General features: G+C 32.3%; 2 protein-coding genes across 19 annotated transcripts in view; one reads left to right on the top strand and one right to left on the bottom strand.

Moving 5' to 3' along the window:
* The window catches only part of LOC112463019 (centrosomal protein of 131 kDa-like), a 63,909-nt gene extending 47,470 nt beyond the window's left edge, over positions 1 to 16,439 (bottom strand). Inside the window, exon 1 of the mRNA XM_025029173.1 lies at positions 16,118 to 16,439. Coding sequence (XP_024884941.1) covers positions 16,118 to 16,157 — 40 coding nt within the window. The 5' untranslated portion in view covers positions 16,158 to 16,439. The remainder of the gene's footprint in view (positions 1 to 16,117) is intronic.
* LOC112463016 (disintegrin and metalloproteinase domain-containing protein 11) overlaps positions 1 to 16,761 on the top strand; it is a 40,669-nt gene that overhangs the window by 21,551 nt on the left and 2,357 nt on the right. For 3 of the 18 annotated variants that reach the window (XM_025029154.1, XM_025029153.1, XM_025029167.1), the window contains exons 15-25: positions 268 to 387; positions 501 to 582; positions 705 to 800; positions 1,105 to 1,261; positions 5,943 to 6,081; positions 8,363 to 8,512; positions 10,666 to 10,737; positions 12,236 to 12,384; positions 14,273 to 14,639; positions 14,918 to 15,034; positions 16,446 to 16,655. In XM_025029154.1, the coding sequence (XP_024884922.1) occupies positions 268 to 387; positions 501 to 582; positions 705 to 800; positions 1,105 to 1,261; positions 5,943 to 6,081; positions 8,363 to 8,512; positions 10,666 to 10,737; positions 12,236 to 12,384; positions 14,273 to 14,639; positions 14,918 to 15,034; positions 16,446 to 16,655 (1,659 nt within the window). Of the gene's footprint in view, positions 1 to 267; positions 388 to 500; positions 583 to 704; positions 801 to 1,104; positions 1,262 to 3,234; positions 3,362 to 5,942; positions 7,760 to 8,362; positions 8,513 to 10,665; positions 10,738 to 12,235; positions 12,385 to 14,272; positions 14,640 to 14,917; positions 15,035 to 16,445; positions 16,656 to 16,761 lie in introns of those variants that run through there. The other 15 variants (XM_025029160.1, XM_025029157.1, XM_025029161.1 and 12 more) reach the window with 12 other exon arrangements.

Here is a 16,761-nt window from a genome sequence, read left to right as displayed (position 1 = left end):
AAGTAATCGCTCTTTCTGTATAATGAAAAAATGAAAATATAAAAGATATATATATATATATATATATATATATATATATATATGTATATATATAATATAAAAGAAAAAGGAAGAAACGTATAAAGTGGAAAAATGTGAAAATTTTTTATTTTAATTTTCATTAGAACATATTGACGTAAAAGGCAATTTGATTGTCCCAAAAATTTATGTTTTAAATGTAGTATTAACTTATTGTTAGTAGTAAAAATGAAAAATGTTTTCGTTTAGAAACGTTCGTTGTGGATCCCTTCAATGTCAACAAGGAAGCAAGAGACCAGTAATTGATGGGATGAAAGATTTGCACACTAGAACTATAATTTCTATCAGGAATCAGGAATATGAATGCAAGTAAGTATTTGACAATCAAGTCAGAGTTGCTACTTTTTAACTGGGTCGGATATTATACATTTTTTTGATACACAATACGTGGTTATATTAAACCAATTATTCCGATTTGCAAGAGCCACGACTGGAAGGGTGGAAGGATCCGATATGCCTGGAATGGGATTGGTTCGTGATGGCACATCCTGCGGTGATAATTTGGTAATTATCACAATGCCACATTTTTTTTTACTTTCATGAAAACTATTATATGTAGTTTTATCTCTTCAAATAATGTTGACTCGATTCTTAAAATATTGAATTAATAACCGTGCATTCTCTAGATTTGCGTAAATCAAACTTGTACGAGCTTGTTTCCACACATCGATCAAGAAAAATGTCCCAGTAATCACGACGACAAAGAATGCTCGGGAAATGGCGTAAGTATATTTCGTAACAGATAATCTAAAGCAATATTGTTATTAATAAACGATAGTGATAAATAATAATTCTGAAATCTCAGGATATATTTGAATTACAAATCTGTGGAACTTAATCTTCAAAATTTCATTATATCTGATTGAAACTGGAACAATATCTAAAGATTTCTTTGATGATTCAATAATTATTTATAAAATAAAAGTTATTCGCAAGACACATGCAACGCAAAGAAGCAATTACGTTAATGATTTAAATATTATCTAACATTATATAACATTATCTAGAATTACTGTTTTTTCGTAGGTATGTACGAATGTTAACAAGTGTTACTGCCTTCCCGGTTGGAGTGGACCGGACTGTTCTATAGAGCAATCTATTCCGACGGCACCGCCAACGACACCCCCACCTGTAGTAGTACATAAATCTGATTCTAAACTGGAAAAGAAAGACTACCCCTACGGTAAGCCACGGCTCTTTACACAAATCTTTCTATCTTTCTCATAATTGTTAATTAGAGGATAAAAGCGGGAAATTGATGCGCCGTTGTTCTTGCAGATCTTTTTTTAACGTTATAATTGACCCTCTAGCAAGCGTACAAATCAATCACAGACATCTACTTCTTTATAACTTTCGTTCATTATCCAAATTTAATTGCTTACTATATACATGCTTTCTGGAGGGTTATCTGTCTGAAATATAATTGTCCATGCTGCTATACAGTCTTTCTTATATCGATGACTCACTTCAAAAAGACAGTAAGTCAATAAATATTCAAACTAAAAGTTGTATGTACGACTTATTAGATCATGCGGTAAACTTTTATATCATAACTTTTTAAATATGATCAAATGTTATCAACTTTATGTAAAGATTCGATTAAAGTTTCAACGTCAGCATTTTACGAATTAATTACGTATCGGCATAATACAAATTAATTTGAAGTTTCATAACATTTAAAATGCACTTTGCATAAAATTAGAAATATTATTATTGCTGCTTTTTGAACTAAGTTCTCGATACAATTATATAACGCGTTATTTAATAATATTTATAACAATTATTACAATACAAGAAATTAAATAGGAGCGGCAGACAACGTCAATAATCGCATTAATTATATCGTAGAATTTAAGCATTATATAAAAATATACTTGAGTAGTCGTAATATTTCTTTTCATATTTTACCATCATTAAGTATCATCAAGTTATTTAACAATTATTAATTCTCACTCAGTATAGCAGACTTCCGGCGTTAAATCGTTATCCTCAATTAAAACTTGATTATACGATATAATGCGTGTAACATTCGTTCAAAAAATAATTATTACAAAATTGTAATTACCATTATTTTCCCAATATTAAATTTAATTTTTTTGTAATTTTTTAAAGTGAAATTTTCATCTGAAAATGAGAAGGATTTATATATATATATATATTATAATAATTATAATAATAATTAATACATAAATCAAATTACTATTTTGAAATCTTAAACTGTAGAAATTAAATGTTTAATCAGAAGTAATTAAAATCCATTTAAAAATCCGTACAGCAAAATTCAATATACTGATTGAAGTTGTGATTTTTCTAAACCAATTTCACATTTTATCAGCGATAAGCCATCTTTTTTATTGACGAAAAGCAGTTTAGTCCGGAAATGATATCGTTTCCGATAAAAAGGAAGTCTACTATACTTTCAATTCTAGCAATATGGGCCCAGTCGATCACCCTGATCGCTTTGGGCTCGCGATAAGCCAGAGTTAGGATTTTTTGGGGTCATACTATCAGCTGTGCACATAAAATTCAGATGCGTATGCGAACTCATATATTGTGCGATAACTACACTCGATTTCGTTTCAAGAGAAGCGAAAGAAGGGTCCTCTTATATCCTATAATATCCTTTTAGTACTTTCTCGGTCCTTTCAAATGCGACGTCCCCGCTTTTATCCCTTAAGCAATAAAATATTCTTATTGTTAGGTCACTTTGTTATTAAAAAAAAAGAATATTACTTCGTTTTTGCATTTTTAGTTCCTTGGGTTTGTTAAATTCCGAAATTCGTATGTTCTCTTATTTTTTTTATATCCCTTGCTCTCTATATTTCCCTTTCTCACATTAAGTAGTAATTACTATATTTTAATAGCGATGTACATGTTAAAAACGATATATTATATAATAAGGATAATCGTCTCTTAATTATAGAACTTTCTAACTCTTTTGAACTGTATGTATCTTCAAGATTGTCAATTCTTCAGTGAGAAAAGGAGGATCTCCAAATCCTTGGAGTTACAAAGTTCTACGATTAAAGTGACGATGTATTTGCATATTAGGATGCAACTACCATGCGACGCGACGCACACATTCACATACACAAACAAGACACGGTCACACTGTACACGCCACACGCGCGGGATACAAATGCTTGATCGTTTCAGGAGCCACCAACAACAATCTCTCTACGGGATTGATGGTAGTGATCATGGTGGGTGTGGTGACGGGCGTCTTCCTTGGTTTTGCACTAATTGCTGTTTGCTACAGGTACAGTAACAGCGAGATCAGATCGCCCGCGATCAAGGCCTGTCGTCTTCGTCTTCGTCGTAATGCGTGGCTAGCTGGATGATGATGATGATGATGATGATGATGAGGAGGCATCGCACGCGGCCATCATAATATCGATCACTCTTAGCCTATTCTACTCAGTGTTCACCTATTACACGTATAAACGCGAGAGTTGCAGAAAACAAAACTCGCTGTGTTCAGCTCACACGACGATAACGGAAAAAAGTTATTAATATCTTGATTAATGTCTCTTATTTATCATTGGCCTTCACCTGCTCTTCTGTTTTGACACTTCCGAATAAGTTGCAAGAACTGCTAACATAAGCAATCTCTCCAAACTCTCCCTTTCGAATCCTATTACGTGCTTCGTAGTTGCTAGATTGCTTGCGTCCTTACACTTTTCATGCTTCAACTTTCGGTTCGCTGAGATTCTAGTTACCCCGCATCTCCTAGATTCCTTGCTAAGGAGTTCCTTAGAAGAGCAAGGTGTCTTACTATGAATTCGAGACTGTTTAGTTCCTGTTACACTGTAATCCTATGCTTCACACACTAACTCTAAGTTATACTTTGAATCTTGAAACATTTTAGATGATGCATAGCAATTTCTAGGATCCCTGAAGTCTAAATATATTGGGTTAACATTTTAGTGTTTATTATTAATTAAAGTAGCCGTTATCAATCATTGAGAATTCCAATATTACTTTCAGCTGTGTTTATATCAATATGAGTTTTCTATGAAAATTGAATGCAGCTGGTTTTGAGTCTGAATCGCTCGCATATACATGAAAACATAAATATATATATGTATACACCTTTTTTTTATATATATTATATATTTATATATATAAACAATATTGTCACTATGTGGTGTGTGCTATGGATGTGCTCATGGCATAGTGATTTATGATCGTGACTATGTTGTTCAAGCGAAGATCTCCATTTTAGATCGCGTTTCGAGGGATGACAAGATAGATGGCAAATATATGCGAGTTAAAAAATTGTTTAGAAAGCAGAGTTTTTTAAAGAAATAGATACAAATTTTGAAAATTTAAAACACTAACATTTTATCTCTCTTTAAATTTACATTTTCTTTGGATTTTTATGTTTTATATACATCAAGAAAGATAACAAACAATATTAGTCATATATTAGGCAAACTCTGTCAAATAATAGTGTGCGTGAAGTATATTTAAAATTTTTCTGATCATTCCTCAAAAAGCGACGTCAAAAAAACTATACAATGTGCCAGCTGCTTGTATGCCCTATGAAAGCATGAAAGAAACTGATTAGCGAAGAACTTATTGGACATCGTCAATTACCAATAACTGTAACAATTGTGTGCAACTTGACGGAACCTTGTAAATTAGAATAATCAATTTTTTTGAGTCAACGAAACTGACTCTTTATAAAAAATCGATGTTCCGATGAGTTTAAGTGATGCGTTTAACCCTTTCGGGAAAATATATATTTTCTAACTCCCTGTAATTTAATTTACTTATAGTTAATTATTATTATCATTAAAAAAAGAAATATTTAAAACTGAAAGGGTTAATAGACCTGCATTTTTCCAGAGAGAATGCGAGAGCAGGGTTCTAAGATTAAGCGATCCTTAGACTTTGAAATCCACGGATCTAACCGTCTTTGGATCTTCGTATTCTTGGATACTGAGAGATCCACAGATTTCAGTCCCTGGATGTTGAACTCCATAGTTTCTTGAAATCTTACGGATCTATGAATCTATACAGATTATTCATAGGATCTCTAAACGTTTGAGATTTAAGTCTGATAACTAGGATACATAGATTTTCAGATCTGAGAATCAAGATTCTGAAAATCTCTCGAATATATCATTGCCCTAATTATGAAACTTTGTAACTTCAAATTCTTGCAGACTTTTATTTTTATTGCTGAAGCGCGCAAATGAATTCCACACAAAACCGAACGTGACGTGTCTGCATTTTTTGTCAGCTTTCTGCATTTGTTGAGTTACAAGGTTTTAATAATTCGGTAATGCTGCAAAGAATGTTTATTCTAAAATGCAACTCGAAATTTACTTTCTTATATTTATTATAATAATGAGAGTATCCCGCAAAATATAATACTATATATGTATCGAAATAAATCGCACTTAATTTTTTATTGTACTATATTGTATTTGTAATTTTAATAATGTAAGTAAAGTTTCAGTTGCATTACTTTAAGAATAAATACTCCATATCATAGATCGTAATTGTCTACGTATATAATAATATACATATATGGATGTATGTCTCTCTTCACGTGCTGATATTGGCTTCTCTGTTTCTTGTCTGTTTCTGTCTGCCATCTCTGTCTGTCTGCATGCTGTGGGACGCTCGGATACGAAAATACCGAATCGAACCACCCTCCTGCACTGCGTAAACTGCGATGGTGTAAATCCTCGTTTCGCAAAACAAAAATATAATAAATGAACAAATAATAATCCATTTATGACGGCGTAAACGATGGCCCGCCACATCTGACGGTGATGATGATGATGATGATGATGATGATGATGATGATGACGGTGATGACGACGAATTACATACATACAATACGCATACAGAGAACTACCACGGCTCTAACACTGTATTTTTAGTTGGTATGCTCATGTCGGTGGTAGGGGGTGTTTTCGTAGTATTTGCTCTAATGGCTCTCTGCTACAGGTCAGTCGTAGTACATAAAAACTTCTCCCTCTGTCTCAGGTTAGTGTGCAGAAACATACACAAATAGAATTTTTCTATGTCCTTCTTTTTTTATTTTTCTCTTTTTCTCTGTCCATCTTTCTTGTCTCCTTCTCTCTCTCTCTCTCACTCTCTCTCTCTTTGTTTCCGTATATACTGCAAGGAATGGAAGGAGTGTATGCACATTACGAGTGGCACGCTGTTCTTCGAGAAATTTGCAATGCAGCTTCTTTTTTCAGCAAATTTTTAATTTTGCTGCTTGATGTTGCTTTCATGTTCAGTAATGTGCAACAAAATCTTAAAATCTAATTTTATTATTTCATTTTTGTTTAATTTAATTACATGATATACAATTACGTCTTTTTTAAGATAATCAGTTGATAGCCTTTGTATTATAATATATTTAATCTCTCTCTCTCTCTCTCTCTCTCTCTCTCTCTCTCTCTCTCTCTTTCTCTCTCTCTTCTATCGATGAAGCTCGATTTTTCAGTACCTAATGTAATCTTTATATTCTTTAAATCATTTTTAAAGAGTCCTAAATTATAACGCTTAACAACTTATATATTTTACAGAATTAAATTTCACAAAACAAATCGTTTTCATCTTATTGTTAGTAAATTTTATTTTGCAAAAATTAATTCAAGGACTACTGCAAAAATAGAAGTTTCGATTAAATTGCTTGCTAAGATATTTGATTACAAATTCGTCGAAGAATAAAACTTTGCTACTAGCATACGATCTTTCCGCAACTCTCTTTACGCATTTATACATATGCACATGCACATGCATATATTCATGCCATTAGACTTCAATATCTTTTACCTTGTATTTTTTTACTACTTCTCTTTGATATGTTTTTCCATCATGATTTTAATTTTCGTTCCCTTTGCTAATGATAAGAGGAATTGCATATGCAAAATATTACAAAGTTTACCCTTAAGCACAATAATTAGTACTTAAATATGACAATTATATCAATATTGTCTAATATTATCTAAAGTATTTAAATATTTTTCATTCAATTGCACACTTTAAAATTGATATTTATTTTTATATAACAAGAAAAAATATTTGTAGTACTCAGAAACGTAATATCCATGTTTTATAATTCTATTTACTATTAAACTTAACTTATTTCTTATTCGTTTAACCCGAAGCAGCATATATACAATATCTTTCTTTCTTGGAAATATTACAATAGTTTCAGTTTTGTAATAATAATTTTAAAAACAGTTTATATAATCAAAACACGGCATTATAAATAAAAGCGATAATATTATCTTGCTAAATATTTTCAAGACCTCTCTTTACTATTACATTTTCATGCTGTTTAGAGTTAAACTTAATATTTGTCTTTCATTGATTATTAGTTAATGGGTACTGCAGTGGAGGGTGATCCCTGTAAGGGTATCTGCAAATGTACCAATTGACTGGTTATCTGTTTTGCTTCGGAATTAAGTTTTGCATGTCAAGAGGATCCGTCGATTTCCATAACAAGAATGTAAATCGAACGTTGAGCAAACGCAAATTTCGCTTACAATGCTTATATAATATCTGTAATAATATTTTGATCACAGATAATTATGTATGTAGACTCTGATGAACCTCATCCGCCAGTTTAAGAGGGATTATCGACACCATGTTTATTTGCATCGATGGACTCGTGTGTCAAGATAAATAAATAACAATCGTCGCAAAATATTGGACATTGTTGAATATTAATAAGTTATATTGCAAAGTGATGGACATTAATCAATGAGGATTATGATTAACATTTGATCAATATCGTGTTAATGTTATAGAATAATTGTTATTTCAATACGTAATTTAAAAAGAATTTTACAATATATAAGAAAATTTAGTATTAAATTTCTGTTACATAAACTGTTACATTTGTTTTTAAATTTAAATTTTTAATTTGTCTAATTTTTTATGTATCGTCAAACTTTTTGAACTCTCGTATGTTAGTAACGTTTATATTTTCTATTTATGTCTCTATAAAACAAATTCGGTACTCTACACCAGTTACTCCAGGTAACTCTTCGTTATTAATTAATTAGATGAAATTGTTTTGTAATTAACTTTAAACTAAATCATACACTGGCCGTTATGCTAACAATTAATAACAATATTAATCGATCCATGCAATATCCATGATATAATCCCTTTTAACATCGTTAAAATCCTCGAAAATTATCCGCACTTTTCGAACAAATACTCTTCCGCTAGCTTGCATGCGCTTTATCACTTTTTCCCGCGATATGGAGTGACATACTATGCATAATCGGCAAATTTCTGACAGAAGGAAGAGCACCGTCCAAAAGTATGACCCGCCATACTCGAAGAAGCCGCAGCCGAAAACTTACAGCGGCGTTTCCGGTAATCATCATGCGGAAGCATTGGACTCGGTTCACAACAAGATCCTCACTTTCGGCAGCATGCCTCAGTACAGGTACGGCGGTCATTTCGTTGCTTATTTTACTAACCACTGGCTATTCTGAATTACAGGAGTATTTTAATACGTTGGAAGAGCTTGCCAAAAATTGACGAGCTTTGCAAGAAATATACAGAAATATACAGAAAACTGACCAAAACCAAGTTTTTGAAGTAAAATTTCTAATATTCGAAGTAAAGATTCAATTCTAAAAATTTTAACAGTCGTCAAAGATTAAAAATTTTAAGCAAACTGCTAACGAGATAATCTTCACGATTTTTATATTTTCAATATTTTCGTTCAACTATAACAGCAATATCGTTCTTTAGTTAAAAATTCCATATAGATTATCATAATAGAATTGCTTAGTAATTATTACATTAACAAGAATGTACATTAGTAATAAGAGCATCCCATTACATCTTACATCTTATCTCATTTTTCATCATACTCTTCGTAATTTCTTACACAATCGGCAAATTTTGAGAAGTGCATGTTAAATATATATATTTTTTAAACCATTACAATATCCCAGAATTCGTCCCACAAATGTTAATTGAGCATCATGCGTTTATCGATGTATGATGTAGGACTTATCGCAGCTCGAGATGCTTCTGTCGTTCGATCGTTTTCGAAAGGCATTGTTATTATATAACATAACGACGAACGAAGTTCGCAGTATATTTTTGTAATTTAGACAGCTACAAGAAGGGCCAAAAATTATCGGTAATCGACTAGCTCACATTCAAAATAAGTTTTATAATATTTTTTAATGAAACAATTTTCAATCCTTTTTTTACGTATATCAATTTACGATAGTATTTTTGGCCTGTCCTGTATAAAGTTACGCTTATATTATTGAAAATGCGCGAGCTGCTTTGTAAGAAGTGAGCTAAAGTTTGCTTGAAATGTTAATGCAATTTTGGAGTTCGATACCTTTTTATTTCAGGTAAATCTCGACTCCTAAACTTTACATAAGCTTTAGTATGCGCTTTATAATAATTTTCCTGATAACTGTTAATTGCATTTTAGATCCCTAAATATAAAGTATCTTTAAAGAATTACAAAATAATGTGCAGATACAATGGATTATTATACATATATAGAAAAGTAAAATTATATATTTTTATGAGACAAATCTCTTTTTTATAAAACTAGACACTGCAGACGCGCGCTACGCGCGCGCTATTTATCTTTAACATTTCACTATTAACCCTATTATACACAACTGTCAAAATATACAATGACAGCTGCAATAAATGAAGTAAGCGCAGCAAGAAAACCAATCGGCATCGCGGAAAAGCGGCAACAATAAACTTCACATCTCCTTTTTAGAAAAGGATTTTATCTCGGTATATTAGAGATAATAATTTAAATTACGACATTAAGTTGAAGCGTTTTATAAATCTCATCCTGAGATTTTAAGTTAATAGTCGGAAATTGACGAAATAGATCTTGTAATAAACCATACACTTATATTTATTTAACTATTATTCGCGTTTATCTTGATAATAAAATCGAAGCGCGCGAACGACAGAAAATTACGAGCCTTGCTCGATCAATTTTTTTTATCCCGGAAGTGAAAGAGATAGCATTACACTAACAGAATTTTATTAACCCTCAATTATTACAAAAAGTGCAGCGCTGATGCTTTGTGTAGAAATAATTTCATTTAAACAGGTAACAATTATTCAATTCAATTTGCAATTCCATTTATTTTTGCTAGATTGATAATTGCCAAGATCTTTATTTAAATTTGTCTGAAATTTTTATTAGTTAGGATATTTTTTGATCATCAAAATAATTCTTGATAAATTTTCAATGTAATTTGTGTAGCTTAATATAACTGAACAGAACTAATTATAACAAACAAACTTATTAGTTACTTTGTAAAGAAAAGAGAAAATTCATATAAAAATTGTATTCTCTATAAAATTTTATTGCAATTTCAGTACGCACGTCATCCTCTAACAAGCGAGATAGTATATCATTTCATAAACTAAATTTCAAAAATAGGAAAATAAATATCGTGGTTACGTATTTATAAGAATGGAAGGAGAAATACGTTTCTTAACAGAGTCAAAATTAAAGGCGAGTTAGACAAACGGTGCACATGGTAGTTGAGGGTTAATAAGAATAGCCGCGGCATGCCTATATTAGTATATTTCTAGCCGCGGCGAGACCCAGCGCGTGCTGTTTCGACACCCGAATAACGTCATCGCCGTCGACGAGCCAAGAGTCAAGTAAGTCTCATGTGTGTCGCCATCATGTTTAATTATCAGGTTTGATCCAATCAAGGAATTATTTCTACCATCTTTCTCAAAAACAATCTAATGGAAAAAAGATAGAAATCTATCTTGATGGCATTCCTTAGTTGACGAAATTATTGCAATTAATAAAATTAAAACATTCTTTTTTTTAATTAACCATAAAAAATCAGTAAATTACCCATATAACAATTAATAATTAAAATTCGGCGGAAATTAAAATTATTAATATTCGTCCAAAATTTTGTACAGTGCATCCGTAGAGTCTTAATAATTGTTATTCCTTACTTGGATCATAATTTTGCTAATGATCGTTGCGATTCTCGATCGGCGATCCACCTACGTCTTAAAAATATAAAAAAATTCGCGTTGCGGTTATTGTAATTGTAGCTTCATAAATTTTTGGCAATCTAGAGAGTCAAAATTCTTCTTTGTATGTAATTATGTTTATTAATCCGGCTCTGGATTTCTCTTCTTGTATTTCGCACGAAACCATTTTCTGCACAATCACGTTTTTAATAATTCAGCTGACTTTGCAACACACACGCTGCGGTCGAACTGAATATGAATAATTCGATCCTCGCATGCTTATTGCTGTCCATCGCACTACAATGTTAATTATTTTATCCCGCTGTAATTTTTTGTTTATTGCATGGTAATAGATGCACTTATACAGAGTATCCCAGTATTATCGCCACATCTTTTAATTCTTGAAGATGATTGATGAATCTGGGAGATTATGTATTATACAGCTAAATATCGTCAGTCGTTAATTATACATTGAACCCCCTTCAAGACACTCATTGAAAAATTGATTTTTCATTTAGCATCTCTTTCATCGCAAAAATATCATTAAATATTATATCACCGTCCATTCTCGCAATCAGATGCAAGCAAGCAATGACAGGATAATTGCAATAGTTACTGCAATTATTAAAAAACATGGTGGACAATCTATAAATTGCAGCAATTATTGCAAATGCCCACACGACTATATATTATAATATCAAAGTTTCAAAATTTATGTCTCTCTACTGAAGATAAAAACCATTATCTACAATTAAATGATTTGTCTCTTATCAATCATTGTCATATTTAAATACTTATTTAATTAGGAAAAAAGAGAAAAATGCTAGCAATAACTAAAATTTACTAAAAGATCCATATGTACGTGTGCGTGTATATGTGTGTGTGAGATATTTGTTGTCATATTTGAACAGTGTTCCACGGAATCTATAAATTTCGTATTATCTTTAGCTTGTTTCGGTTTATAAAATAATGTTATTATAAAGAACAATTATAATATTGGAGGACACGAGAGTTTAAAATTCAAGATCTATTTTTATTTTATGTTCTAATACTTTTAAAAGATTAACACGATTAAGTTTCTGCACATTTATTTTTGCGGAGATAAAAGTTAACAGGGTATTGCTGATAAAAAGGAACATCGACGTAGATCTGTTCGATCTTTCAGGGAGCATAAACCGCAGCCGAAGAGGCTCGGCATGGAGGACGAAGATGGAGGTACGGGAGCAGAGGAGGTTGTCTCTTTCATTGATCTCCCACCAAACAGTCTCACAAAGTTGCCTGAGAAGGGAATTTTAAAGAAACACGGTGGTTACGGTATTGTAATGCCTGATAGTTGTAACACAACAAGTGAGCATGATGACTCACGATATCTCGTAAAGAATAGCTGAAGGAAGTTCGAATTTTGGCGAGCCGAAAGATCAAGCGATAGCTTATAGCCGAACTTGTAGCTCAACAATATATAAATAATCATACGATGTTGCAATAGTAGAAAATCATGGCAAAAAAAGGAATTTTCTAAAGCTTTTCTCCAAATATTTTAATTTTATTACTTTTAATCCAAAATCATTTTGAGTAATAACCAATCTTATTTAATCTTACTCAGTATCAATATTCTGTTTCTAGTTTCTATATACTTTAAGGGGACTATAGGGGCTATAGGGACTATAGGGTCAGATTGTCGAAAAATCGTTCTTGTTTTTGACAATATTTTGTGACAAACTGAATAAATGTGCGAAAGTGAAATTTTAAGATATATTGGTACAATATATAAAGAGTAGAAAAATTATATTTTTTATTAACAAATATTCATATAAATATACGATATATATAGCTGAAGTATACTCTGCTTTTTTTTCGTTTTGCGATATCTCGGCTCTCGGTGGTCTTGATCAGGGCGAATTTTAACTAGAAATTTTAAGAAGGCTTATCATTATCTGGTAAACCACTAGAAAAGAAATTGAATAAAAATTAACTAAACGGCAGCTATTAAAAAAAAAAAAAAAAAAATTTGCTATTATTGAATTTTTTTTAATAACAGCTGCCGTTTTGTTAATTTTTATTCAATTTCTTTTCTAGTGGTTTACTTACCAGATAATGATAAGCCTTCTTAAGATTTCTAATTAAAGTTCGCCCTGATCAGACCACCGAGAGCCGAGATATTATCGCAAAACGAAAAAAAAGCGAAGTATACTTCAGCTATATATATCGTATATTTATATGAATATTTTTTAATAAAAAAAAATAATTTTTCTACTCTTTATATGTGTTGTATAAATATACCTTAAACTTTCACTTTCCAAGCAGTCGAGTCTAAAAAAAACTATCCACAATCTTGCGTATACATGCTCGGTTGTCTTTCGATTCCTTATGAGTTCAAACTTCTTGCATCGATTCTTCACGAACGTTAACCCTTTATAAATCAGTGATTCACCTATACTTCATTTTCATCGTCAAGTGAAAAAAAACGACTAGCAAAGTTCAGTACATATGTAGTTATAAATACTAACATTATAAAACATTTACTTTGGGATTTAACCCTAGCTGGCCACACTTATTTTCGAATCCTTAATTCGCCACACTCCGGTCTGTGAGACTGCTCGACTTGTCATATTGTCATTTTCATTCTAATTAATATTTTTAAGCTTGTAGTGTAAGAATTGGAAATATGGAGTAAGATGAATAAAATGTTTATACTAGTATCAGATCAAGAAAATGATTTGAGTTTAAACTGAACTTATTATAAGAAAAAGAAAACCGAGAAACGTTTAGCGATTCACTGGACCGGAATGTGACGAGCTATGGTTAATATCATCCTAAGATATAAGGGGTTAATACAAAACTGTCATAAAAGGATCTTTTTAAAGGCTTTTATCACTTAACTCTTTTGTGCGCTGATTACCTTCAGATTTCGAGTTTACATTTTACTATGTGCAAATAAACTACTATAGGATAATTTTTGTCTCCTATAACATCTAGTAAGGAAATAGATTAATAAAACAAATATTAGTAATAAATATCAATGATAAAATATCATAAAATATCAATCCACGAATGTGCACGCAAGAGGAGTTTATTAATCTCGAGAAAAAAAATGGAAAGGGAGACAAAAGGAAACTTGCGCACAAAAGGATTAACGCAAACTGCACCACCGAAAAAAAGTCCTCTTTTTATGGAGCGGTAACTCGAGTCACGTCTTTGCCAGGACTAGGAGGCGCGGAGCACGTGGGAAGAACTATGAACCAGTTGAACCAGCTGAACCAGTTAAATCAGCTGGATGGCTATCATGAGGACTTACTCGAGGCGCTGAAGACCGCGGCGAGTCGTCGCGATCTCGTGAGTACCCCATCGGGCAGTAGCAATCTTCTTGACGACGATGCGCTACGTAAGTCACTGGCCGTGGTCGGCTATTCTGATATGTACCGCAAGGACACCGATGGCCAGGACAATGGTATTGACAACGGGCAAGAGGAAGAAGAGGACGACGTGGAGCTGCAGCCGCCGTGCGGCACCATTCGCATACGTAATCTCGAGGATCTCATTCGTCAACTCGAGCACCGAGCAACCGCAAGGTATATAGATCTTTATATATATATCCAGTATTTCTTTCGTGCTTCGCGAAATTTTAGATCCTTCAGATAATTCTTCGATTTACAAGATATTTAAATATCGGTTTTCGATATCGTTTAAATATCGATTTTAAAATTTTAGATCACAAAATAGATTTTGAAGCCCTTGGAACTATAGATTCTTTGATTTTAGCATATATACTCGTTGGCCGCTTGATTTTTATAAGTTCTGAATTTCTTTTTAAAATTATAAAAATATCAATGATTAATCTTGTCATCAGACCCTACATGACTGGCCAGATGAGTCCGAGCGGGTCCGAAGAGATTCGAACATCCGAGGGCGAGCCGGACCGACACTACAGAGTCGATTCTTCTGTTTGTAGCGAGTCATCACAAGGGTAAGAACTTATGAGAGAAAAATATACGCGCTTATAACAAACAAGCTTTTAAACCCAATTCAGACAATGAGCGTTAATTTCGAAGTAACATTAAGATAATAATTTCGAATTATGAGGATGTTTATTACAGTACACGAAAAATATTCTTAGACCTTTTAGCAATACTTTGTAAATTAGACATTCAAAGGTGTATTCTTATCGAAACGATTGGCTAAATACGTTTGAGCTTCTTCATACTTTGTTAATCACAATTATTGTCAGCAGACATTTCACACGCTGCCATAACTCTCACTGTGAATCGCTTACTATCTTCTCTTTCGCCAACTTATTACCTTAACCCTCTCATACGTCAATTAATTGCAATGGCGAATTGCCATAAAAATATTTTTTCTAAATATATAAATTACACTTTTAAATTTATATCAATTTTATTATCTAACTCGTTAACTTGAATGTACTTGAATGTAATTTTTATGTAGAATTTCTACATAATCAAGAATATCATGTATTCTTTTTCTCCCCCTAATTACTTATGTATATATTTTCATCGCTAGTTCTCAGAAACTAAGTTAAAAGTAAACTTTTCATAAAAAATCACATATGCAAAATTATGATATTCCGTATTTTAAAGTAAGTATATAAAAAGCAAGAAATAAAAACGAAAAAATATCCAAATTGATACAGTTTGTATCAAAGTAATGGAAATAATTGTAATAGGATGAGAGGGTTAACTTATTATCTTATTCTGCTTTCTATCTTGCGCATCAGAAGGCTGTCAGACTCGACGCATTTATTTTATGTATATCAGACACTATATTCGATGTTTTGCGAAACCGTAGATTACAGTAAAACACGCGCAAGAATAACGAGAAAGAGATACACACTTGGTAATAAATCATGAAGTATTCATGCATAGAAAATTTATCCAAGGCATAAAATGCGGAGTCTGTTTATACTAACTAAATAATCGTCGTAATGAGCTTAATTATAATAATAATTGTGATACAATTAAAATATTAATGAGGCGCCAAATAGCAGCAGAATTGTACATAAATTCTTTAATGACAAGTAAAATTGACTTACCGATACCAGGTACCAGGTGTGAATGTTGCTGTTGCTGCATTCTAGAAAACACAGAAAAAAATTAATGATTACATTATGCGTTATATATAAAGAACATACAGATAATTCATTAATTGTACAAAAAAAGATGGAACAGATATAGGGATAAATCACCCGAGTATTTTTTATATAAATATTAACTTTTATATATGTAATATCTCTAAATTAAGTTCTCAAGTATCAAGGAACAGGAATTAAATTCCGAATAGCGTGTAAAATTCTCAGCGCGAATGAAAGTGTCGCGTAGCCCGTGGAACTTATGCAGGAATTGGTTGGATTTCCTACGTAGAAGCAGAAGATGTAGCCGCGGCCGCGACGAGGACACTAGTAGATTCGTCTACGGTAGATACCGTCAGCCGACGTCCCGAAGTCCTTACGGCAACCATCAACACACCCATCAACACTCCCATCAAATGCACCCCGAGGACGAGGGTATCTATGAAACTGCCGATCCTGACAGAGGCTCAAATACTAGGGGTGAAACACCCGATTGTGAAAGGTATTGCAAGACTCTGCGTCACGAAAAATCCTACGGCTTCACTAGTAGCAATATTATTCACTGTCACCGAGACATGTTATTCGGCTCACATCTGTATCACTCCTTC

The sequence above is a fragment of the Temnothorax curvispinosus genome, unplaced genomic scaffold (genome assembly GCF_003070985.1).
Source record: "Temnothorax curvispinosus isolate PA1 unplaced genomic scaffold, ASM307098v1 QBEX01012990.1, whole genome shotgun sequence".
NCBI classification, from domain to species: domain Eukaryota; kingdom Metazoa; phylum Arthropoda; class Insecta; order Hymenoptera; family Formicidae; genus Temnothorax; species Temnothorax curvispinosus.
Note: the sequence above shows the minus strand (reverse complement) of the source record. Positions and strands in the feature narration are given on the sequence as shown.